Genomic DNA, 26,018 nt, shown 5'->3' on the forward strand with positions numbered 1-26,018 from the left:
CCAAATGAACTGAAGTCAATTAATTGACAATTAGTTAAATTGCACCCTTAAAAAGGCCTCGCTGCGAGCGAGGCTGGCATTTTTAGTGGATATTTTGCACATCTCTCACAGCAACGTTGGAAATTAAAGGGTTAACATGTTCCTATTGTCTATTTAGTTTCTTCTGTTACTGGAATTTCCAAAGAGCTCCTACTTGTTGTTGCTTCCCCCTCACCCTTAATACAGCCTTTAAAGTAACAGAATGTGATTGGACGGTTTCTCTCTCTGGTCCTTGATAAACCTCACCCTGTGCTGAACACAGCACACAAGCCCTATCCATTTACTTCTGAAATTTGCCATCGTCACTATAGCTCACAATAATTCCACAAGGCCTAACACATGCCCTCAAAACACTTAAGCCCCGTAGAAACTAGCCCAGATTTAACAAGCTATTGTTCAGTGTAAGTGTGTAGGCTCAGTGTAAAGAATGAATGAAATGCGCTCCCACCTTCATTGGAATGTTACTTTTGGCTATGTAGCCAACGACCTGTATGAGTAGCAGGGCGGGTGACATCACCGAATGGTATCATGAAATGTATCATTCCACGAGGCAACCGCTGATATCATTGATGATCTAGTGCAGGGCTGGGCAATTGCGGCCCTCCAGATGTTGATGAACTACACACCCCAGCATGGCCACATAGCAAAACTAATGCAAAGCATCCTGGGATGTAGGAGAACTGGGCAGGACAAATAGTCCAATTGGTAGGAAAAATCGACATCATTTTTTTTTTTACGAACAAAACTGCCCTGCCAACTAGTGGGAGCATTCTTTGGTGGGGCAGTAATTGTGTCAGTGACTGATTAATTGTGCACTTTATTTTTGCAAAGACCCCCACCCCACTTCTTGATGTCACCCGGCTGAAAATATTTTTGGGGAGAACTCTGGGTTATAAATTGAGAGGAAATGGAAGTTGTTTGCATAACCATATGTACTGAAGTATGTAGTCTCACCTGTTGTTCATATGCGCCATGCACTGCTAATACTGCATCTCTGTGAATGCCTGGTCTTTTGACTACTTTGTGGAATTCTACTTTGTGTACTGTATTTGACACATAATTTATTAACATAAGCTTACGCTTTGGTGAGAACATGTAGTTTGAGGCCAGGTTAAGTAATACCTGCAGTTCACTCAAGAAACTGGCAGACTGCCCACTTGATTTTTATTCCTTGACATGTAAACAGTGCATCCTTAATGTGTGACATGGCTAGTTTTTGGTCGTCTATGGTTGCGGTCTGTAAGAAAATTTGGGATCGTTGCCATCTTTCTTTGACCTTTGGTAGATTCTAAATTGAATGAGACGTCGGACTGCATGATGTAAACAGATCTACCTCACTTTTGTATGCAGCTTGTACATTATCACTAAAATATAGTATTAGTTTCTCTAGTATTATCTCACAAGTACATCTTACCCCTTGAGGCACTGAGGAATTGTTAGACTACCAGCAATAGTTTGTTCCAGGAATACATTGTAGCAAAGAATTAATTATGCTGTGGGAACATGTTAAAAAGAGACTAGATAAGCATTAAATGTGCGTATTTGTGTATATATACAGCATATTATACTGTGTATGTCTATATATATATATATCTATATAGATATATATATAGATATATATATATATATATATATATATATATATTTTTTAATATATATTTATTATTTTAAGCTGCAGCCCCCAGCAAAGGGGGACCCCACGTTTCCGCAGGCTCCCACTCTATTGCTCAAGATATATATATATATATATATATATATATATATATATATATATATATATATATGAGAGAGAGAAATAAAACAGGTCTGTGGGTGCTGAGGCAGTGTTAAAACGCTATTTAAACCATGCAGTGACCAATTTAAACCAATGTAAGTGAATACAATAAAAATCTTTAAAACACTCCTCACTATGTTTCATTAAGTTGCTGAGCAATCCTAATGCATACATACTAAAGTGACTACTTTACTTTCTTTCTCTATGTTCTGATATGAGAATATTAAGTACCATCTCCTACAAAGCTGCATATATTTTCATTGGGCACGCCCCACATTTGATAGAGAGCAAATCTATAGTATTATTTTTTCCTCAGTGTATATAGAAAATCTTCAGTTTATGTCCCCTAGCTCTGATAATACTCTTTCTGTGAAGAATATTTACCTGCTGTACTTGAGTACCCTTGATAGAAGTTTCTATCATGTCTCCCCTTTCCCTTAACTGCTCCAATCTGTACACGTTAGATATTTTAGTCTTTCTTGGTACGTTTTGTGGTATAGGCCATGCACCATTTTAGTTACCGCCCTTTGACCTATCTAGTGTAGTTCTATCTTTCTCGACGTATGATCTCCAGAACTGGTCTGTATTCCAAATGATGCTGTACCTGTAACCTATACAGTGGCATTATTACTTATTTTTTTCTGCTACTGATTCCTCACCCTATGTAACCAAGCATCAGACTTGCCTTTCTCCTTGTTTGGTACATTGATTAATTTCCTTAAAGTGACTTGTCCCTTACATTCTTTTCCTCCTGAGTAATTTGCATTGTAGTGCCCTTAATTCTGAATTTAGCTTTTAGGTTTTTGAGACCCAAGTGCATGATTTTGCATTTAGCATTAAACTGTAGCTGCCACATGACCATTCCTCTGGTCCACCTAGGTCAGGGATGGGGAACCTTTTGGCTCCCAGCTGTTGTTGAACTACACATCCTAGAATGGCCAAATAGCAAAACTGTAGCACGGCAGGCTAGGATGTATTGTTCAATAACAGCTGGAAGCCAAAGGTTCCCCCATCCCTGACCTAGATCATAATTTGTATTACCCCTGTTCAAAGTGCAGATCTCTGGGGTATTCCAGTGGTAATTTCCCTCCTGTGAATGCACTACATTTATTTCAACTCTCAAATTAACATCCATATGAATGTCAAGATCTAAGGTTCCCCAGCAAAACTTGCCATTGTTATTCCATTTAACTGTTTTATACTACAATCCCATGCTTTTACATTTATTTAGCAGTCTTCAAAGTGAGACCGTGTCAATTGTCTTACTAAAGTCTATATATGCTACATCTATGCCCCCCCCCCCCCCCCACACTGAGCTATTATTTTTGTCAATAAGATTTGTTTGACATGATCTCACCCCATTAAATACTGTCATTTAGAAATGTAGCTTGTATAGGTGTGTTACTATATTTTCATCTAAGTTTTTATATTCTATCTAATTTCTATACTAACTGAATATTTATTGGTACTTATTTCCTAGCACAGTGCCCGCGATTTTGATTGTATTTATCGGGTCGGAAAAATTGCGTCGATCACATCGCATGCCAACCAAATCGCATGCGATGCAATCGGCCCGATTTTTACATTGGAATCAATGTAAAATGGTCCTTGAGACCCGATTTTACATTGATTTTCAATGTAAAAAGCCCTAAAACCCCCATTTTAATAGAAAACCCCCCTCATGTTTTAAATGCCCCCCAATGTTAACGCCACCCCACTATTGACGCCAACCCGAAGCGTGGCGAGCACAGCGGTACGCGTCCTCCGACCTTTTCATACCCCCACTATCCACGTCAGTGTGGAGTCGATTTTATAAAGTGTGGCGAGCCACCGAGCCCGAAGCGTGGCGAGCGCACGCGCGTAACTTCACAGGTATGCGCGGCCCCTCGCGGGGCTCGCTACGCTCGCCACGCTTCAGGCTCGGTGGCTCGCTGTGCTCGCCACACTTTATAACATCAACTCCACACCGACGTGGATAGTGGGGGTATGACCAGGTCGGATGACGCATATCGCCGCCCCTCGCGGGCTCGCTGCGCTCGCCACGCTTTGGGTTGACGTCAATAGTGGGGTAGCGTTAACAATGGGGGGGGCATTAACCATACTTTATAACCACACTCAATGAGAAATTGGCCATATTGGCCCATTTCCCATTGCCCCTATGTAAAATCGCGTTGATCGCATTTGGGCCGCGACCGACGAGATCAACCCGATTTTGACTTGAAAAATTATTTAACATTATTTAACATATTCTCTATGGGAAAATCGCGTCGGTCGCATTATAATGGGCCGCGATCAACACGATTTTCTCTTTCACCTGCAAATTAGCAGGTGATTGACAGAAAAACGGGTCCATCGCGTTGATTGTATGCCTTAAGTACCTTAAGGTGCCCATACACGTACTGATTACCCGGTACTTTTTGTGCTAAAATAGCATTGTTGTGCATGCGATGCGATGCTATTTTATCACAAAAAGTACTGGGTAATTGGTACGTGTATGGGCACCTTAACACTTAAGGCATACAATCAATGAGACGGGCGCCGTGCTAGGAAATTAGTACCTATTTATTTATTACCAGTTTCTTATATAGCGCACACACATTCCGCTGCGCTTTACAGAGAATATTTGAACATTCACATCAGTCCCTGCCCAAGTGGAGTTTACAGTCTATATTCCCTACCAGATAAATGCACACAGACATTCTAGGGTTAATTTTGTTGGGAGCCAATTAACCTACCAGTATATTTTTGGATTGTGGGAGGAAACCGGAGTACCTGGAGGAAGCCCACGCAAGTACGCATATATGCATACATAAACAATTGAATCTTATAATTTGGACCCATCAAATTTTAAAAGTGGGATGTTATGCATATTTTCTTTAAAATGCCATGCTAATGGCTAATCCATTCATTTCCCTTAGTTGCTACCCTAGTCACTATTTCAGATGACTTGTAAGACAAGCAATGAAGAAGTCAAGGCAGGTGCTTGGTTGCATAGGGAGAGGAATTGTTAGCAGAAAGAAAGAAGTAATAATGCCACTATATAGGCAATTGGTACAGCCTCCTCTGGTATACTGTGTTTAGTTCCGGAGACCATATATCAAGAAGGATTTAAATAAATTAGAGCGTGTACAAAAAGGGTGCCTTAAAATGGTGAAAGGTCTACATCACAAAATTTACTAGGATAGACTAAAAAATATAATGTGTATAGTTTGGAGCAGACTAGGGGAGGGCATTCAAATATATTAAGGGTTTCAACAATGTACAGGATGGAGACATTCTTAATCGAAAAACAAGCAGTAAAAGACCTCCTTCAAAGGAAAGGATAAAGGAAAAATATTGTTTTCGGAAATGGTAGTGGTTAGGTGGAATAGCCTCCCATCAGAGGTGATAGGCGATAACAGAGTAGAGCAATTTAGACATTCTTGGGATATCTATCTCTCTCTGATGGCTAAGCGGTAAGGAACCATCTGCTCTCTTATTTTGTTGACTAGGTTTGCCTTGTACTAAAGTCCTCCGAAACAAATAATGATATACATGTTGAGTTGCAATTAAGTAACTGATATTGAAAAAGGTTCCCATTGGTTAGTTTCCTACTAGATCTATTAGGTTTAGCACATTTTTGTGATTCTTTTTGTATTACTGTCCCTAAGGCATACTATTGTGACATTTGTGCAGGTTATTCTTTTATTCTGTATTCCGATTTAAAGGATTCTAATGAAATCTGTAAAGCAGGATATGTCATTGTTTGGTAACACTTTCGGCAATGATGTCCTAGTAGGTCTTTATATATCAAGACAGTACATTACAGTAGAAACAGGTGCTAAGAATGAACAACAGAAGAACATGAAATACTGTACAATCCACACAACCTGGCAATAGTGAGAGCAATCTTAAAGTAATCAAGCCTTAAATATAGCTACCGTTAAAACAAAACAAAAAAGTGTTACCAGATAAAAGGAGAAAACATTGCTGACTGTAAGCAGTAAACAAAGGGGCTTCAGACTCCAAATAGTACAGTGGGACAAGGGTCTTCATATTTCAAGGAGTAATGTGAATAGCTTCCAGAAAGCTTTGGAAGTGTGTGATGGGCCACAGTTTTTGTTTTGAAGAGGATGCAGTTTGAAATATCATTAGACATCCAGAAGGGGCTAGAAAGCAATGCATAAAGTGAACTGGGAATCTGTATGCCAATAATATAGCCTATGAGAGCATGTAAGTGTTGGGCAAGTCCACCAAATGTACAGGGGTCAGGAAAGATGGAGTGAAGTTGCATGGTAATCCAGTAATAGCTGTAATAACTGAGATGGAAGTTCTATGGTGTGTACACTTAGTACAATTTGGGCCATCGAATTTTGACTATATCGCACAGTTTGCCTGCTCCCCATGTGCGGCCCCACGGCATTGGAATCAAAAGTAAAATTAGACCGTGCGGCACAGTCCATTTCCACTATGTTGGAACTAGGGCCATGTTGCTCAATGCAGCCTCTCCCTCTTTTGCTCCTTTATAATATTCTATTGTTTTGTTTTTGAGAGATACTGTAGACCTGGGGTAGCCAACCCTAGTCCTCGAGAGCTATCAACAGTGCATGTTTTGCAGGTCTCCCCACAGAATCACAAGTGAGCTAATTAGCTCCATCTGTGTATCTTTTAAAATGTGTCAGTGATTAATGAGTGCAGCTGGGCAGCAGCTAGGTTGTCTGGAAAATGTGAACTGTTGGTAGCTCTCGAGGGCTAGGGTTGGCTACCACTGCTGTATACTAAATAGTGGTAGTGCAGTTTTGTAACACAACTACTAATAGAAGCCTGTGTATTTTTAGACTTTATAATTAGCTTGCTTAATTTTTGAAATTTATACTTCTGGAAATTTGATGACTATTTTTAATATTCTCAAATTAGCTTGAAATTATTTTACTTTATTTTCCATGTATTTAACTATTAAACAGGTACAGTGTTTGTGTGATTATTTAGTGGTTATTCATTTTGATTTTCTCTTGATCTTATGTTGCAGATAAAGCACGCTCTGCAGATCTACTGGTAAACCCCTTGGATCCAAGAAATGCTGACAATATTAGAGTTAAAATTGCAGACCTTGGAAACGCGTGTTGGGTGGTATGTACCATTTTATACACAAAGGGGTTAGTTCCGCACAGGATCAGAATGATAATGTTCCAAACTTGATAGATTTTCTCCTGTTGGTGGTGCACCCAGGGTCTGAAAACAGACTGTTGGGGCAGTCTTCTATAAAAATTACAAGGAAGCAGCAGTGTTATCAAATCCTTTCACAGCTGAATGACTCCAAATATAATCTATAATTTGTGGGGTACATAAAGAGGTGTGAATAATTAACATGTAAATCTTTTGACTTGAAAAATGCGTATTTTCAACCAGATATAACCAGATATAACTTTTATCATATAACGAATATCATATGACGCTTGTGATCAAACAAATTGCAAGAGTGATAGAAACAGGAAGAGCAGTCCCCTACTTGTTGGCCTATTACTCCGAGACCTCTATGGCATCAATGAAATGACCCATGTGATTTGTTAAATAGAAGTATTTATTTTAAGTTGAAATGTATACACGTAAGAATGGTGTAATAAATGTTAAAATGGAGTGCAGTTTTTATTAGAAGAATGTCCCAACATTCTTCTTTTTCTTTGTTTGCATACCTGGTATGTAACAATACTTGAATATGATTACACCTCTCCTACTAATAGGTACTTTTTATTCAAAAACATGTGTTTTTTTTTTTTTGTGTGCAGCATAAACACTTTACTGAAGATATCCAGACCAGACAATACCGCTCGATAGAAGTTCTTATAGGTGCTGGGTATAGCACCCCTGCGGATATATGGAGTACAGCTTGTATGGTGAGATGTGTTTTGCACGGTTGCCGTTTTGACAGAATCACCTATAGATTATTATTTTATTTACAGTTGCTTATATAGCGCAACATATTCCATTGTGCTTTAATTGAGTGCTTATTCATTTAAATGCAACATATAAATCCCACAATTGGGTGATTGCAGACTAGAGAAGTCATATTAGACGTTCATGGCTATTGCCATGTTAGGAGGAAGAGAGGTCTCTTACTCTTCAATTCAATGCTCCCTTCTACCTTACTCTACTCTACTCTACTCTACCGGGTTCTTTTGGTACACCAGTTCAACTTTGTTAAACATGGATTTCATTCCCAATTGACTAGTGTCCTGCCTACTCAAATTAATGTTTTACACCTTACCCTACTCTTTCCTGGGAGTTTCCCCTTCTCTAGATACAAATAACTACTAATGTACATGTGCACCATGTGAATGCCCCAAAAGTGGCTAGCATTCCTTTTTGTTTTTTTGTTTTATTTTTATTGGATTTTTCTGCAAAGTAGCACAGGGAAAATCTAATGTAGTAGGATATTTTTAAAACTGAGAATTAGGATAAATGTTAAATATAGCTTTAAAACCATTAAAGAATTCCCCCCCCAAAAAATGGGACACTAATGCCCCTTTCAGACCGCACTTTTAAAACGGTAAATTGCCGTTTTTTTACCGTTTTAAAACGGTAATGTGTGCGGTCTGAAAGGTCCAGTCCCACTTAACCGGTTAGAAAATGCCGTTTTTTCTAACCGGTTAAAATGCAGGGTCCTACCCGTTTCTGAACCGGTATTTTAGCGCAAAAATCGGCTCAGAAACGGTATTTAGGACCCAGCCAATGAGCTGGGTCCTAAATTCAGCACAGTGAATACTTAATGAGCGCTCATTAAGTATTCACAGCAGTGGAGCCCCCCCCCCCGCGCGTGTCGACACCCCCCCCGCGCGTGTCGACACCCCCCCGCGCGTGTCGACACCCCCCCGCGCGCGTGTCGACACCCCCCCCCGCGCGTGTCGACACCCCCCCCGCGCGTGTCGACACCCCCCCCCGCGCGTGTCGACGGCCCCCCCGCGTGTCGGCGCCCCCCCCCCCCCCCCCGTGTCGACTTACCCCGTGCCGGTATCTCCGTTGTGGTTCCCGGCACTGCAGCTCAGTATGCTCGGAAAGCACTTATGAAAAAAGTGTCTTTCAGAAAATGGCTGCCCCCCATACGGAAGACAGTTTTTTTAAACAGGGTTTCCTATGGGGCAGCCATTTTCTGGAAGACACTTTTTTCATAAGTGCTTTCCGAGCATACTGAGCTGCAGTCCACAACGGAGGTACCGGCACGGGGGGGGCGCCGACACGCGGGGTGGGGGGGGGGGCGTCGACACGTGCGGGGGGCGTCGACATGCGCGGGGGGCGTTGACATGCGCGGGGGGCGTCGACATGCTCTCGGTCGACACGCGAGGGGGGGGGGGAGCTGCACGGAGGGGAGGGCTGAAGGCTGCACTGGCTTTGACCCTGTATTTGGAAAGTTTCCAAAAACGGGTCTGCCAGTGTCAAAAAATCGGCACTTAAACGGTAATATACCGTTTAAGTGCTGCGGTGTGAAAGGGGTTTTATCTGGCAGACCCGTTTTTGGAAACGTTTCCAAATACAGGGTCAAAGCCAGTTATGCGGTCTGAAAGCAGCATAAATTACACTTGGCTACAACTCTCGTCCATGTTGCAGAATTGGAGGCCTAGATCAACTATCACTTGAATATTGACTAGGGCAGTGGGGACAGCAAGCATGCAGCGCTGCTCGCTGTCACTGCTCGCCCCCCCCCCCCCCCCCCCCCGGCATTGAAAGCATTGTAATTCCTACACCGTTCACCTTATTTGGATGGATATACCCTCAGCTTAAAGTTGAAAGTCTGCAGTTAAAGCACATCTTGTTTGTTTTCTTTCAAATCCATTGTGGTGGTGTATAGAGCCTAAAATATGAGAATTGGGACGATGTCGCAATATTTATGGACCGGTCTGTATATAGATATGGTCTATCATGTCAGATAAACCATTTTAACAGCTCAGTTTAACCTCTTGAAGATGGTTTTGCTCCTGTGATGTAGCCACCTGAACTTTTATTTTAAAAAATAGATATTCTCTGCTGTGATCATTCAATCATCATTTACTTTTTCTTCTGCTTTATTTTTCTACATTCAGGCATTTGAATTAGCAACTGGCGACTATTTGTTTGAACCACATTCTGGGGAAGACTATTCCAGAGATGAAGGTATGTACTCCAATCACTGGGAAGATATGGCCAAGAATTCCCTGCATACAACTTTATGTGCACTGGTGATGGAAGTTTTTTCTTTTGCTAGACCTGATCTGTCACTAATCTTTCTCTACAAATTGGAGCCACAGTCCTAAATTTCCATAATTGTATAGTTTTAACCATAAAACTTAACTAGGACCTTATGGGCCCCATAGCAAAATCTTGAAGGAGACCCCCCCCTCCCCCATCATTGTCACTTCCATGCCCCTTGAGGTAGAGTACTGGGATTTAAGAGACAATGAGGGTGTAAGGGGGAGACAGAGAGAGGAGCAAGAAAAAGAGTGAGTGAGCAAACCAGCAGTTATTTCATTACCTATTAAGTCTATCCACATATCTAAGTTGTACTATGCACATGTCAATGCTTAAATTTAAAACCTTCAACAAGTTAGCACATTTCAACTGCAACTTTTCCCTCACAACAGTTAAAACCACTGGCCTGACTACTGAGGGTGCAGGTGTTATGAGGCCAGAGCTGTTTCTGAGACCCACAGCTTCCCAGAGGGGGAAACACTCAAATTGCGGCACTGCCTCGAGCCATCTGGGGCAAACTTTAATGAAGAGGGGTCTGCTACATCGCCCCACACTATGGCAGACTGACACACAGGACATACATTGTGCAGGGAACATAGGTGGGGTACACCGACACACACTTGGTATAGGATACATAGAGTGCAGACATAGCCAACCCCCCTTCCCTTCCCCCCACCTCCATGATGAAGACCTGCTGCGTATCACTGTGAGTGTCCACAGCAGAGCTGTGCTCTCATGAGTCAGTGTGGGTCTGGCAGCATTGCATAGGATCTGGTCGGCAGCTGTATAACAGGAGATAGCACCATGACAGTTTAGGCACTGAATGCTAGATGAGTGTTTTACGTCCGCACTCTGGTGGGTAGTGGGGAAGAGGGAGCCTTCAGACTTTTGGGGAAGGCAGAACTGGGTGCAGGGAAGCTGCGGTCCCCAGAAATCGCTCAAACCCCATAGCAGCTGCACCCCCTGAACCCTTAGTGGTTATGCCAGTGGTTTCAACTGTTGTGAGGGACAAATTTGTTTGCTGAAAAGTAATTACTGTTGGTGAGACACCCTGCCTTTCCAATATTGTGCAAGAAAGAAACATCCACTTGACACTGTTGTGGAAATTGACACAATTATTGTTATTATCCTTTATTTATATGGCGCCACAAGGGTTCTGCAGCGCTCAGTTACAGAGTACACATAATCAAACAGGAAAAAAAAACTGTAACTTACAGTTGAAGACAGTACAGGACAAATACAGGGTAAATGATTATAGGAACATCAGCCAAATTCTGCAACATAAGTATCCAGGTAGCAGCAAACCGCATGCTTTGGCGCAGTCGAAGACGGCTGAAGTAAGTAAGAAAGGATAAGCACATGAGCTAAGAGGTCCCTGCTCATGAGAGCTTACATTCTAATACACAATAAGATCTAGTAGTCACACTATTGGACATGAATGCTGAAACCATTATCTAGAACATTGGTACCTCTTTTACTCTCTAAGGCTGTGTACACACGGGGGCGATTTTGTCTAATATCGCGGGAAATATGGTTGCTGAGCAACCATATTGCCCACGATGGGAGTGTGCTTCGGCGATTTATCTAGGGGGGCGTGCTCCCGTTTTCTCCCCCGTAGTGATCGCTGGTCGCAGGAACATGCTCCTGCGACCAACTGATTTCCACTGCCGGGCTCCTCGGCAGTTTCTTTTTCATCAGCGATGCAAACAGGACACTGAGCGATATATCGTTTATCGCGAGCGATATATCGCTCGGCGATATATCGCTCGGCGATATATCCTCCCGTGTGTACGGGGCTTTAGATGCTCCTTTTCAGCATATTTGCATTATTTGTTACTCAAACATTGCCCAGCTATATATAAATATAAACTATAAGTATTTGTGGGACTTCCAATGGGGGTGACCAATTCAGTCAGGGTGTGGGGAGTTTGTTGGCTGGGGAGAGGAGAAGCTTTCAGGTCTGGCCAGCCATTGAAGGAGGAAGGGGACGGGGTTGCACTACTGGACTTAGATTTGTGCTAAACACATGGCTCTAGCTAATTATATAATAGATTTCAACAAACTACAAGAGAAGAAAGCTGTGCCTCTGAAACTGTGAGGGTCAATTGGCTGCCTAAATATGCTCCACACCCCCTACCCTCAGCCACAACATGCCCCACACCCCCCTACCCTCAGCCACAACATGCCCCACACCCCCCTACCCTCAGCCACAACATGCCCCACACCCCCCTACCCTCAGCCACAACATGCCCCACACCCCCTACCCTCAGCCACAACATGCCCCACACCCCCCTACCCTCAGCCACAACATGCCCCACACCCCCCTACCCTCAGCCACAACATGCCCCAAACCCCCCTACCCTCAGCCACAACATGCCCCACACCTTCCTACCCTCAGCCACAACATGCCCCACACCCCCCTACCCTCAGCCACAACATGCCCCACACCCCCCTACCCTCAGCCACAACATGCCCCACACCCCCCTACCCTCAGCCACAACATGCCCCACACCCCCCTACCCTCAGCCACAACATGCCCCCCACACCCTCTACCCTCAGCCATAACATGCCCCCCACACCCCCTACCCTCAGCCACAACATGCCCCCCACACCCCCTACCCTCAGCCACAACATGCCCCTCACCCCTGCCCTCAGCCAAAATGGTATTTTCTTGTTTGTTTTATATCTCTTTTGAGAATCACTGGTCTACAGAAACATTGCTTGATTATACTGGATGTGTATTATATGTTATCTTTTACTTATTACAGTTGTTTTCACCCAATTGTTTAATGTAATTGGACCAAATGATCAGAAATAATTGTCTCAATTTGATATTTATATTGTATATGGAAGCATGAGGATATGTAACTGATAACACATGGTTACACTTGTGTGACCAAAACAGCAGTTCCAGTATTTACTGTTTACAAATATAGATAATAAGTATAAGGTTACACTATGTACACATTCCAGCTTTTTGTATCATCCCAACAGGGATAAAATCAATCAGATTTATAATAGATTGATACTGTCATGCTCTGATGATACTAAATAATACATTTTTAAAGTTTATCTGCAGAAAATTGTAGATGGTAAAGCTACATGTTTTGAATATCTTAAATGTAATTCTTTCAATGTGTTTTATTTCTTCTCGTAATCAAGAGTGAAGTGGATGGAAATTGTTCAGCAAGCTCATTTTATTTCATAATGTCACTCAGACGACATTAAATCCTTGTAAGACTTGCATTTGTTTGAAAGGTGCTGCCTGAAATACAGTAGAATATAGTTACAAGAACCAATAAAGCAGCTTGTTCCTAGGTGTGATTTGCTAGTGTTTATTCTTGGGTGAAGACAGCCTATTAAATAAGGTTGTTCATTTTGTCGATCTACATAGTATTAATACTTAGTATCTAAGTAATGCACTTTCTCTGCCATCCTTCATGACTGGGAATGTTTGTAATGTTTATTGGACAACAGCTGTCCGAAATAAAAGAAATCGCTAGCTTGATGCCTATTTTGAATATTTAAAATGACTAAAAATAGTCTTCTGGCTATTATTACTTTTATGAATTTGAATAAAATGTCCAAAATGAAAATTGTTTGGTGCTTGTAGCATTGCTAACCAAACTGTTCCCACTACTATTTGAGCAGAAAAACTACTCAATATTTTTTATTAGCTAAATTAAATGAACATAAAATTTAGTAAAATAGTTTTAAAGTCAGTCCAGATTCATGGTCATTAAAAATATATATAACAGATATAACTTTTTAAGTTTGAGACAGACAAACAGGTCTGTATGACCATGTGTGATAATAGTTTACATGTATTATGATAGTTGAGAGTGGGGTGATTAAAATAAAACAATATTTATCCTAGAATATGCAAATCACTCCTGTATATGAGGTTTACCTCATGCTATTAACATTTAAGGCTGGGTTGTTATGGAACATATCAAAGGACTAATTTTCCCTAACTGGCAAACCAAGGCTTTTCTGTTTTCTGTCTGTGAACCTATCCATTCCCATGCTTTATTGCTTGGTTGGTTATTCTGCAACATGAGCCCTGGTCATGAACTTTACTAATGGAGTCACTGTTGTGCTGACCCTCTTCTGCATGGGTTTGCCCCTGTAATTGGTTTTACTTTTTGGTTCTTTTGTTTTTTTTCTTTTGAAATTAATTCTATTTCCCTCCCTTTCTTTTCTTATCTCATTCTGGTCTTTCTCACTCCTTCACTCCTCTTTTTCTCTCCTTCATAGACCATATAGCACACATCATTGAGCTTCTAGGCAATATCCCAAGACACTTTGCTCTGTCTGGAAAATATTCTCGGGAATTCTTCAATCGCAGAGGTAGTACCTCTTCCTTACCGAAGGCGTTGTGATGCAGACAGAATAAAACCCATTGCTGCTGTCTTATTTGGCTTTGATTTTCTACACTCTAGATTTTAAACAAGCTGATAAGCTATACTGAAATTGCTGCATAGAGCTGATACCACTGTGGAACTGCAGACATTTTGCACACTGCATTCACATCGGGTTTGATTTCCTGTGCCTGACTTGTCCCTCAAAGCTTACGGTATGACAGCATGCAGATTTATTCTGTCTGTGCCGGGCCTGACTCATAAAGATGTAAAATGTACTGATTAAGCTGTATGTTTCTGTTTTGCTGGCAATGTTCTTCAAACACAGATCACATAGCATTGATCACTGAACTGCTGGGAAAAATCCCTCGAAAATTTGCTATGTTGGGAAAATATTCCAAGGATTTTTTCACCAAAAAAGGTAACGGTGTTTTTGCACCACAGAACAATGCTTATTTGAATGTATCGAGAGCCAAATGGTAATGCGCTTTAAGATGTTTAAAAATTCATATAGTTCATTTCAATTTCAATTTTAATCTAATCAACAACTTTGTGGGCATGTCCTTTATTAATGAACCTGAGATGTTTGTGTGCGTGATGTATTCAATGCAGCTGAATGGAAAACCGAAAGACACCTGCATTATCAATTAGCTGATTAAAGGCTGCTTGGTCCGATAATCTCTGGACACATACACGATACCCAGGGCTGTTAAACTGGCCAACAATTATATATTTCCTATTCCAGCTTAGGTTTCTTGTAAAGATATATATATATATATATATATATATCTATATATGGCACACACTCAGGTCCATAAACAGGTAGAAAGCAAAGGCATCACTCGGAGACTTCAATATCCTTAGACTGCTTTATTGCATAACAGGTGTATGTATGTATGTATGTATGTATATATAGAGAGAGAGAGAGAGATTTAATAGTTCTTTTAGAAAAGGTTCAGTTTCAACCTGGTCCCTGAGAGTCATTTGTGGCTCCAGGATCCTGAGACCTCCAGTTGGAGGGTGTAGCTTCTCTTTTGGAGTTCATAATCAACCTGCTAGATGGCACAGGATGGCCTCTACTTTGTACTGTTGAAACCGGCATTCAAAAAAGTGTAGCTTGTGGATACACCGAAGATACTCTGGCACACAGAAAGTATACGCACGGGTGCCATTGATGCTGTAGATCACATGGTTGGAGCAAATTAAATTAAGGTTTTGGGAAAAAACCTCTCTAGCTGATGCTAACCCAGTACCTAGCATTTTTTTATGTGAAAAGGAGAGTTAAGCCCTTTTATACACAGGGCGACTGCAGCATCACTGGCACACAGTGTGATGCACCAGCGATGTGTGCTGGCGATCTGACTAGATTTTGATGGCATGTATTCAGGAGGTAGCTGCGCACAGGACTGCATATAGCCATTGCTATGGTCTTTACACATGGGGCGATGTGTGCTTAATTTCTAAGCGATATAGATGGATCACGAAATTGCCCCATATGAATGGGCCTTAAGGACGATCAAAACCTCTTAATTCAGAAAGACTGGCCCAAATGTTACCTTTGGTAAACTACTGGATAAAACACAAACTTGAGGCACATAATAAAGAAACAAGTTTTCCCACATCAAGGATGCCAAGATTTAAAGAAGATATTTTTGTAGGCCTCAGATCAGAAAATTGTTAAGATATTTGAAGGAGACTTGAATAAATCCGAAAGCTGCCTGGCAGAGTCACAAGGCTTAAAAACCCTATTCTGAAGTACTGGCTGCCCCCTTTACATCTTAAAAAGCAATACTGTAGGTCATTTAAATGATCATTTATTCAACTTTTATTTCAACACAATGAGAAAAGCTAAATGTGCAAACACGGCAAGTGAAGCCCTGATTAAAGCAAAAAGCCTTATCTGATAAAGAATGTCACACACATATTTGAATTCAGTGCAAAACAAATACTATAAGAATCTGGACTTTTTTATTAATGACGCACACAGAACAAAAATATTCCAAATGTAGTTTGGATGATTGACATTCTGAATGATATTTGTTAGTGACAAGGAGCTGATATTGTGCACATTGTGAAGTGTATATGAATTTCTCATCTGGCATTTCTGCCCATAGTTCATTTAAAACTGTTAACTCAGGAGCAATTAATCACTAATGTTTACTCTAGAAATCTGATGCTTTCAAGATTGTTTCATCACTTATCAAAATGTTGGTGCAATCATGAGTGAAATTGTTCAGTGTGTGTACCTAGCATAACGAAAACATGGTTGTGACTATAGGCACAATTCAAACCTGATTGCACAGCTGCAAATTCTCACAGCAAGCAATGATCAATACACTGGCCCATAGTATGCAGTAACCCTGCAATGAAATCTTGCAACTTTGTCTATACGCACACCGTTTGCAAGGTGATTGACCGGAAGTAGGCGGCTGGGGGTGGAAACCGGCCGTTTAGTGGAAGCTCTGAGATGTAGTCACGACCATGTTTTCTCTCAAGTATTGTACAAGTACATTGGGGATTTACTTGTTAATGACACTCACAACCTGTTCACTGCACACGTTTCATCCTCACATTCTGTTAAGTGTACCTAGCCAAAGTCCCTAGTCATCGATGGTTGTAAATAAAACTGAGATTTGGTTCAAAGTACAGCATTATAGTTGAACGTGTAAGTTAACAAATACTGAATACAGTTAGAGGTGCCATTATTGAGCTGCACTTCCAAAAGTGCTCATGTAGGAACTACAACCACTTTTCTTCCTCTTAATTATGGAAAATCCGCATTGTAGACATGACTTACTATGACAGATTTGCTGTTGATGCAATACACAAGCAGAATGTAGATTTCTTACCTGCTAGTATTCGGGACACATCTGGCTTATTAGCAGTAACAGAGACCTATAATAATCCATACAATCTGTTAGGGCTAGCATGTCGTTATGTGTTGCTGAATGCTGTCGGCCTTATTCACTTGACGGTAAGCAAAAGTAAACCGATACTACCACTGTGATCTCCATTGCCCTTCAATACATTTTTTTGTAATATTTTAACAGTTGCATGTATTTTTACTGGGGTTTAATGCAAAATAACAACAGTAAATCTAATCTTCAAATTATGCCCAGGCACTATGTCTTCCCTTAGATAAATGGTAAATTTAGTGGTTACATTGCAACATTAATGTTAAATTGCCACGCAATATAAAATGTCACCAGTGATGTACTTTGTGTCTGGAAGTGCTACTCTGGGTCTGTAAACTGGAAGAGAGAGATTAAGTACCATTGGGTAGTAATTTAACTCTCTACATTCTTTGATAAATCAGTCCTATACAGCACTATCATATTAGCACTGATACCATTTCAGCCAATAAAAATGGCTGGATATCATGTTTAATGACTGATGGTTATTATCTCGGTATCCGATTAGTGGGCTTTTTTTGTGTGGCCGACTATGGTTACGCGATCTTGTGAAAACATATAGGATCCCATATTTTATTTGGGGTCCCAGCGGCTGCTTATCGGGGGATTATATGAGGCATGCGAAGCATAATACACTATATAAGCAGGTATATGGGCTAAAAGGCAAATCTAGTAGTGCCTCTCCATAGTCTATAAACATTTTGAGGCCAATTCTTAGTTGGCCAAAATAGGAGGGTGACTTTGCACCTTGGTGAAGCCATGTTACACTGCAGATGGGACCAATTTAAAAGGTGCAGATTGATTTAAGGGTAAATTCACGAAGATTGGAGTTCTATTGAAGATGGGATGTAGCTCATCGCATCCAGTCAGATTCTACTTATTTATTTAGAAGATAATGGATATAATCTGAATGGTTGCTATGGGCAACATCCCATCTTCAATATAACTCACATTTTAGTACATTTACCCCTTAGATTGAGGAGTTGCATGTACAAAGCCAAATCTAAATAAAGTAGATGAGTATTCGTGGGCTACTGTACATTGAAACAGCCAGTATTTTCACTGCATATTGCAACAAGGTTTGATCCAGAAATAATTACCTTTTTTTCCCCCACTTTATTTGGAATCAACCCCCTTGCCCATTTCTATATAATATGAAAGCAGCAACTTCCTGTACGTTTGTTTATTATGACTTTTTTCTCTATGTAGGAGAGCTTCGACACATCACTAAACTGAAGCCTTGGAGTCTTTTTGATGTTCTGGTCGAGAAGTATGGCTGGCCTCACGAAGATGCCGCCCAGTTTACAGATTTTCTCACTCCCATGCTGGAAATGGTTCCAGAGAAACGTGCATCTGCTGGCGAGTGCCTGAGACATCCATGGTTAAGTTCTTAGGAAATTTTTTGGTCTTATGAGTTGTCTTCATTCCTTCGGACCTAAACACTGACTCTCACAATATCTGTAAAAGGATTATGAGTGATTGGGCTGTAGCCTCAGACTTTTTCTTTTTTGGAGTACTGTACTTTGTTTCTGTTTTGTTTTCCTTTGCTTGGTGTGCGCTGTGGTCATTGGAAGGGATAGCGTTTGTGTCTTCAGCTTTAAGCTTTACTGGCCCACTTTTTCTAGGGATGGGGACAGTGGGAGGAGAAAGGAAAAATGTACAAAAAAAAAAAAAAAGCTTAATCTGGTCTTGTTTTTCATGTTACGTGGCATTCAGATGTCCAATTTTTGAACAAGGAGTACATTTTTTTTTTTATGTGTCTGCCAGATTTTGTAACTATTTATGAAGATAAGTTTTAGCAGATGTTGGGTAAATAAGTTTTGAAATGAACAACAGGCCTAATACATGGGCACTGTACAATTTTTACCTTAACCGAGGGATAATCATTCTTGTACTATAGTGTATGTATATTCACTTTGTAAATGTTTATTTTCATTAACACCCTTCTAGTGATGGAGAGGGCTATAGTATGTTATTTGCCCATATAGCACTGAAGAGGTTACTTACAGGAAAGGGGACTTCAATTCCAAAGCAGATGTATGTCCTAAACTTAATTTTATTTTGAGCTTTCTGCATGTATTGAACCTCAGCTGTTCTCAGAAGGTGTGTAAACATTTTCTGATTGTTGGTAAATAAAGCTGCTCTACTAATATTTTTTTTTTTTTTAATAAAAGCAATTACCCCAAATGGCACTTTAGGGGAAGTTGAAGTCATTGTAGTTTAACCCAATGTATGCACATTACAAAATCCATTTTCTAGTTTGTTATATTAGGTTTTAAAATTGCTGCAATGAAATTTCCTATTTGCAGGTGAGGCCAGGCCCATATACTTTCAGCTACCTCCTGTCTGCACTCTCACAACAGACCATTCCCATTGTACAGTATGTCTCTCCTCTGTCTATATGAAATAAAGCACAGCAATTTAGAGAAAAGAGACTTTTTGTGGAATAAAAAATAAGATAGAGGGTCGTTGTTTTATCTGTTAAAGCCTTTTCCATATAGAGAAGTGTGTGTAATAGAAACCTATTACATGTCATTTTCTTGGGGAGAGGTGTCAAAAATGAGGCTTTTGTGTTGGTTTATTTTGTACTACATAAATCTGCAAAAAATATAAATGAATATCAGACCGAGTGAGGTGAAAGTGCTGGTATAGGTGACGTGGTATTTCGAGTAACAACATATTGTACAACAGAATTCGTGGCTGGGATCCATAACCCAGGATGCAAACGGCCTAATTAAGGTTTCAGCAACCATTTTCATCTTTATTGTGGGAAATGTTTACAATAGTAAGCATCTGTCATGGAGCATATTATTGTTGCAGTAGTTATACATAAAATGCCACTGGGGATATGTATATTATGTCCAAGGTAACATTTATTATATTTTTGCACATAGGCAAAATAACTTATAAATATTTTAAAACGTTATGCTTCAGTATGTAGTACTGTGGGCTTAGTAGCTCTCATTTGGTGTAATATTCTGAGCGTTAAATAGCCCATTTCACAATTGCTTGGTTGTACATATAATTCAGCATTATTTTTTTAAAGGAAATGCACTGGTTACATGTATTTTGGATAAACTAGCAATTTATTTTCCCTTAAGTTAAAACATTATGTTTGTTCAAGTGCTCCCTGTAGAAATCTAAATGAAATGTTCTAGGTGATGCAGATTTTAGAATGTAAGCAGAGATCTGTTTAACCTTCTTTTTAGAAGTTTGTTGATTGAATGTAAATTTATTTCTGGTTTTACAAATTATGGTGCCACTTGTTTTCTCGACTTACCCATTGCGGTTTAATCACAAGCCTTTGCAATAACTAGATGTGAAAAATACCCCGTGTTGTAACAGTAACCAATTGTGAATTAAGGTGCTTGCAATCGTCAAATAAAATATGTATGTTTTTTTTCATATTATGCTTGTTTTGTTTTTGTTTTTTAGTGTAGCAATGTAACCGTAGCTATATTGGGGATGCCGGAGACTGTTCCACACATTGGCCCGATACTCATCAGACAGTCCTATTTAGATTTTTTTTTTTTTATGTTGTGCTTTTTTTTTCTGTTAATGTTGCTGTGTGATTATGGAAGTGTTTTCGGATGATAGAATGTATTTTAGACCAATAGAATTTGTTGAAAGATATTATAAGTAGTGATAAGTTTTTGTTTAGTCTTCATGAAGTATAAAGATAGATTTTTTTTGTTAGATGTGTACAAGAGTATGCAGGGGGTTGCAGCATGGCCCCCGCTAGCGATGTCTGCCCTGCATTAATGGCTGATGGAGTGGAGGGAAATGCTGAAGACAAGCAGGAATGTGAGTCTTTCTCCACAAAATATATTATTTGCATTAAAAAAAAAAATCTGGTGGCGCATAGTACCATAACACCTCTACATGATAAACTTTGGATAATTGCAAAACCTAAGTGTGATTTATCTTTGTCAGAATCTGCATATTTGCCATTTGCTCCTTAATCTGTGCATGAAATGCAACAGAAATAGCCAATGATAACTACTACTGTAGCCTTTTACTCATGAACCTTTCAAATTTTTCAGGAATCTCTTAAATCAAAATGACAAGCGATAAACACACATTTCCTTAAAAAAAAATAATAATAATGAAAAGATTGTGTGCAGCCTCATATCCATATTATTTCTTAAACTGGGTATTACTGTAGTTTTTCTGTTTTATAAAAAATGAGTGGTACCAGTTTGGAAGTTGCAACGTGGCTTCCATTTGGGTCCCTGGGAGCAAGTTATTTTTTCAGTTCTCTGCAAAGGTAAAATATTTTTAGAAAAAAGTATAGATCACCTCATTATATAGCTCATCCTAAAGTTGGTACATAATATTAATAATTAACTACAGGCCAGAGGTTAATTTGTTTATTAATAATAATAAAAAGTCATTTTACTGCAAATTAATAAACATAAGGTATAGTATTAAGGCATGTGAATGTTTGTATACTAGTACATGTGAGTCGCTTAGTATACTGTATATGTACTCTATTTGTTTGATACTATAATGAACATGCTTGGAGGGGTAGCAAGGAAAGGGGGCGGTACACTTCCTGTGGCACTACTCTTTGGACCGGTAAAATAAATTAATGAAAATCAGACTAAACGTTACGTTCCTTCTTTGACGTGTGGATCCCCCACAGTGCTCTCTTATTGGAATTAATGTTCTTGTGTCAGCTATTCCCAGGTCTCTCAATCAGCATAAACTAGAAGAATATCACAAAAATGTGTTGTACTGTCAATTGTGGGTGGGTATAATATCCCCAAATTTTAGCATGAATTTAATATCTCTTAGGGGGAGATGCATACCACGCTCGCTTCTTTGAAGTGAATTTTCAAACATATCAGGGTTTCTTTTATTTCCACAGTGTAAAGGTGCCCACAGACGCTACAATTGTACTGTGCTATGCGTTTTTGACTGTACAAGGGTTCTATACAATTTTTCTTCCAGCTTGCTATGAGATGTGCACTTGGATGCATGTGATGAACCCATGTTTGTAATGTTAAATTTCAGATGTAGTCTAAAAAGTACGTGCAGCACGTACTTTTTTAGACATACAATATCGGGCTCCAGGGAACATAAACACCATCCAATAATTGTACATAAGATGCAATTTGTGCTTAAAAAGTACAAAACGCATTCGATAATTGTAGCGTCTGTGGGCACCTTTAAATCGTAGCAGTTTTTTTTTTTTATTCTTAATAACAAACAATATGAATAAAATGAATAGATAAAAGTAGAGAGGGTAAAAACACTCCTTGGCTCCTTAATGGAAAATAGCCAATTGATCCGGAAACACCACTACATCCATAGGTGAACACAAAGAGGCTTTACTTTAAATCTTCTGTTGATAAAATTCTGTCTCTACAGGTCCAACAGGCATCAAGACCTGTGGGTCTTTTCCTTAGGGCTGGTGGAGACAGTTCTTCCTTGTCCGAATTTTATATGCTGATGACCGTGTGTCAATTCTGGCTCTGGTGTCCGGGCTGGGAGGGGGCCGTTCTGATTAAGTACTGAATCATTTTATTGGTGTCTGTGTCTTTATTGCTTCCAATCTCTAATTCGCACGGGGACTGTGGAGCACATGTTCATTCCTGGTTCCCGCCAGAAGTGGTCGTTGTGGGTCAGAAGTGCCGTTTTTGCGGCTCCTGCTGGCTCGTTTCTCGTTTACTTGATACACATTTATTACATGCATAGTTAAGAAATGAAAAATGTTTATTGAGAATCCTGCTCTAGTTTACAGAGTCGTTGGAAGCGGATATTGTTTACAAACAGTATCTTATAGTGAAAACTCAGACAATCAAAATAAGAACATTCAAATATGCATACCCAGATGGCACTGGCCATTTCCGTCACACAAGATTAGTTTGGCACCCAGAGATTAGGATAAATAGCATTGGTGGCTCACATCCTTTCTTCTGTGAATGTCTTCTATAATCCATCTTGTATGGACCAACCAATTCATTGTTAATCCGACTGATGGACACCCTCTAGACTTCAGCCATGGGCCAATTACACAATGCTAGCTAACACAATGTCGGTCACTGTTAATTTAGGGTGTAATTCAAGATGAATCACCCACATTGGGACCACCAAAATATTATAAGACTGATTACTGGCACAACATATTCTTATATATAGTAGTACTTTATAATCTAAGGATTGCTGTCTCCACTCCAAGGCCTCCCACTGCTTCTTTTGAGCCATCAAGACAAGTGAGCTCCTCCATCTAGAGACAATTGCTCAGCAAGTCCATATTCTGCTAATTCTGCACATCTTCTACAAAGAGGTCGTCAATAGGAACGGGACACATTGCTCTTTATTGACATCCAGCCATTCGGGTAAAAGAGACTGCTACACAATATTGGTACTCCAACTATTGCAATCAATTGCCATTTTTTATTGTTTTTTTTTTTTAATATATATTATCTTCTTAATGTAAATTGTTATCAGTAATATTTGTTATTGCATATCCCATGGTAATTTGTTTTTAATCTCTCTCCTCAATACCAGCACTGCGTCTTTTTTTTATTGTGATAAATTTTCTTTTGTGGGACTGACTCCCCTGCCTTACTGAAGCAGCTTGGAAACTAAACATCTCATCGCCTGTATATCTGTAAGGAGCCACTATAAGAAACCATAATTTGCTCAATGGTGGTGTAGAAGTAGTGCTAATAATAATAGGAATTGGGAAATGAATCCGATAGAAAATGTATAAACCACTCTACATTCAGCTGGTAGCCTAGAAATAGACTTCTGTCTGAGCTACAAAAACAGAATTATAAACTTATAAATCAACACTGCCTGAAGTTGTCAGTTAGTGTATGTTAGAATAGGTTTCTCTGAAAGCTTATTGAAATAGTAATTGGATTTTAATAAAATGACCATGTATTAGGGAATTTATACGTAAGCACCAATGGGGCTGGCAATATATATATTTTCAGTAGTAGACTGATACAGACCTGTTTCTTTGTAAGTGGAAAAAATACATTTGATAGAATTACAGTAACTGAAAGTGATTGTGGGCAAAGGAGGTTTATAGGAATATAAAATGCTAGATGAGCATTTTTCCCTTTATGACCATCTTCACAATAATCTTTAGGCAATACATTTTTACATGTTAATTTAAATGAACAAGCTGTCATAAGGGTTTAGGTGCATGTTGGGAGGTGTAAGGGCATTTGGGTACTTGTGGAGTATCACGGCTCCCACGATGGCCATCGCACAGGAAAAAATCGCATCACATGCGATTTGATCGCATGCGTTTTTTAACAGAAAAGCATCCAAATGCATTGAAATTAATATCAAACATGTTCAATGGCCCCCAAATGTCATTTTTGAGGCTGTACCACCCCCACTATCAACGCGAACCCGAAGCGTGGCGAGCGGACACGGATACCTTCACAGGTATACGCGTCCCCTCGCGGGCTTCACAGGTGTCCGCGTCCCCACGCGGGGCTCGTTGCGCTCGCCACGCTTCGGGCTCGGTTTCTATTCTCAACTTCTCGCCGACGTGGATAGTGGGGGTATGAAAAGGTCGTAGGATGCCACGCTTCGGGTTCGCGTTGATAGTGGGGGTGGTACAGCCTCAAAAATGACATTTGGGGGCCATTGAACATGTTTGATACTAATTTCAATGCATTTGGATGCTTTTCTGTTAAAAAATGCATGCGATCGCATGCGATTTTGTAAAAAAAAAATTGGTTAAAAATGGCAAAAATCGCATGCCACTATATATGGCATGCGATGGGAGCCGTGATAATCCACAAGTACCGGCATTTGTAGGCCTAGCATTACTGCCTCACAGCACTGAGGTCATGGGTTAGATTTCCACCATGGCCCTGACTATGTGGAGTTTGTATATCCTCCAGTGGCGTAACAATAGCACCGCAGCCCCCGCGGTCGCGGGGAGGCGCAGTGTAAGTGCGGGCGCCGGGTGGCTGCGGTGCTATTGTAATGCCTGCCTGCCTGCTCCCCCGCCTCCCCCATATGCACCGCAGCTTTACCTGTCAGCGCTGCGGTGGTCCCGGCTCCCGTCCTGGCTTCATTCTGAGCCTATGGAGACGGACCACTATAAAATGTCCGCCCCCATACAGCGACAGTTCTCTGAAACTGTCTGCTGTATGGGGGCAGACATTTTGTTATGGTCCGTTCTTCATATCAGAATGAAGCCAGGACGGGAGCCGGGACCACCGCAGCGCTGACAGGCATCCCAGCTCCCACCCGCACCGATGACAGCCCGGCTCCCACCCGCTGCCCGCATCGCTGACAGCCGGACTCCTATGTATGTAAGTATGGCTGGTGGGCGGGCGGGCGGCCGGGGGGGGCGCAAAGAAACTTTTGGCGGGGGGGCTCAAGATTTGAAGTTACGCCACTGATACCCTCCCTGTACTTGCGTGGGTTTCCTCCAGGCACTACATATTCCTCCCACAATACAAAAATATATTGATAGGTTAATTGGCTCCCAACAAAATGAACCAGATAATTAATCTGTGTGAATGTATATGTGGTAAGATAGATTGTAACCGGGGGCGTGGCCTGGCACGCAAGCGGTTCAGACGTGCCTTCCGTGAGCTCCCACTACCAGGCACTTTTAACAACCCGAAAGCTGCCTTCCAGCGGACCCTATCCCTCCATATCACCCCCACCGACTGCCCCATCACCTCCGGCTGCAGCAGGTCCCCGCCGCGGAGCCGGGAAGCGCTTCTGCGGGTTGCGGCCTGGTCCGGC

The 26,018-nt window shown here is 40.7% G+C and overlaps 1 protein-coding gene across 10 annotated transcripts in view; it reads left to right on the forward strand.

Annotated features, from left to right (window-relative positions):
• The window catches only part of SRPK2 (SRSF protein kinase 2), a 151,757-nt gene extending 131,067 nt beyond the window's left edge, over positions 1–20,690 (forward strand). For 6 of the 10 annotated variants that reach the window (XM_083183002.1, XM_083182996.1, XM_083182997.1 and 3 more), the window contains 6 exons: positions 6,822–6,922; positions 7,579–7,686; positions 9,868–9,937; positions 14,270–14,362; positions 14,702–14,794; positions 18,495–20,690. In XM_083183002.1, the coding sequence (XP_083039128.1) occupies positions 6,822–6,922; positions 7,579–7,686; positions 9,868–9,937; positions 14,270–14,362; positions 14,702–14,794; positions 18,495–18,679 (650 nt within the window). In that variant the 3' untranslated portion in view covers positions 18,680–20,690. The remainder of the gene's footprint in view (positions 1–6,821; positions 6,923–7,578; positions 7,687–9,867; positions 9,938–14,269; positions 14,363–14,701; positions 14,795–18,494) is intronic. The other 4 variants (XM_083183000.1, XM_083183006.1, XM_083182998.1 and 1 more) reach the window with 2 other exon arrangements.
• Positions 20,691–26,018: the final 5,328 nt, after the last annotated feature.

This window comes from Crinia signifera, chromosome 4, assembly GCF_055691185.1.
Source record: "Crinia signifera chromosome 4, ASM5569118v1, whole genome shotgun sequence".
Classification (NCBI taxonomy): domain Eukaryota; kingdom Metazoa; phylum Chordata; class Amphibia; order Anura; family Myobatrachidae; genus Crinia; species Crinia signifera.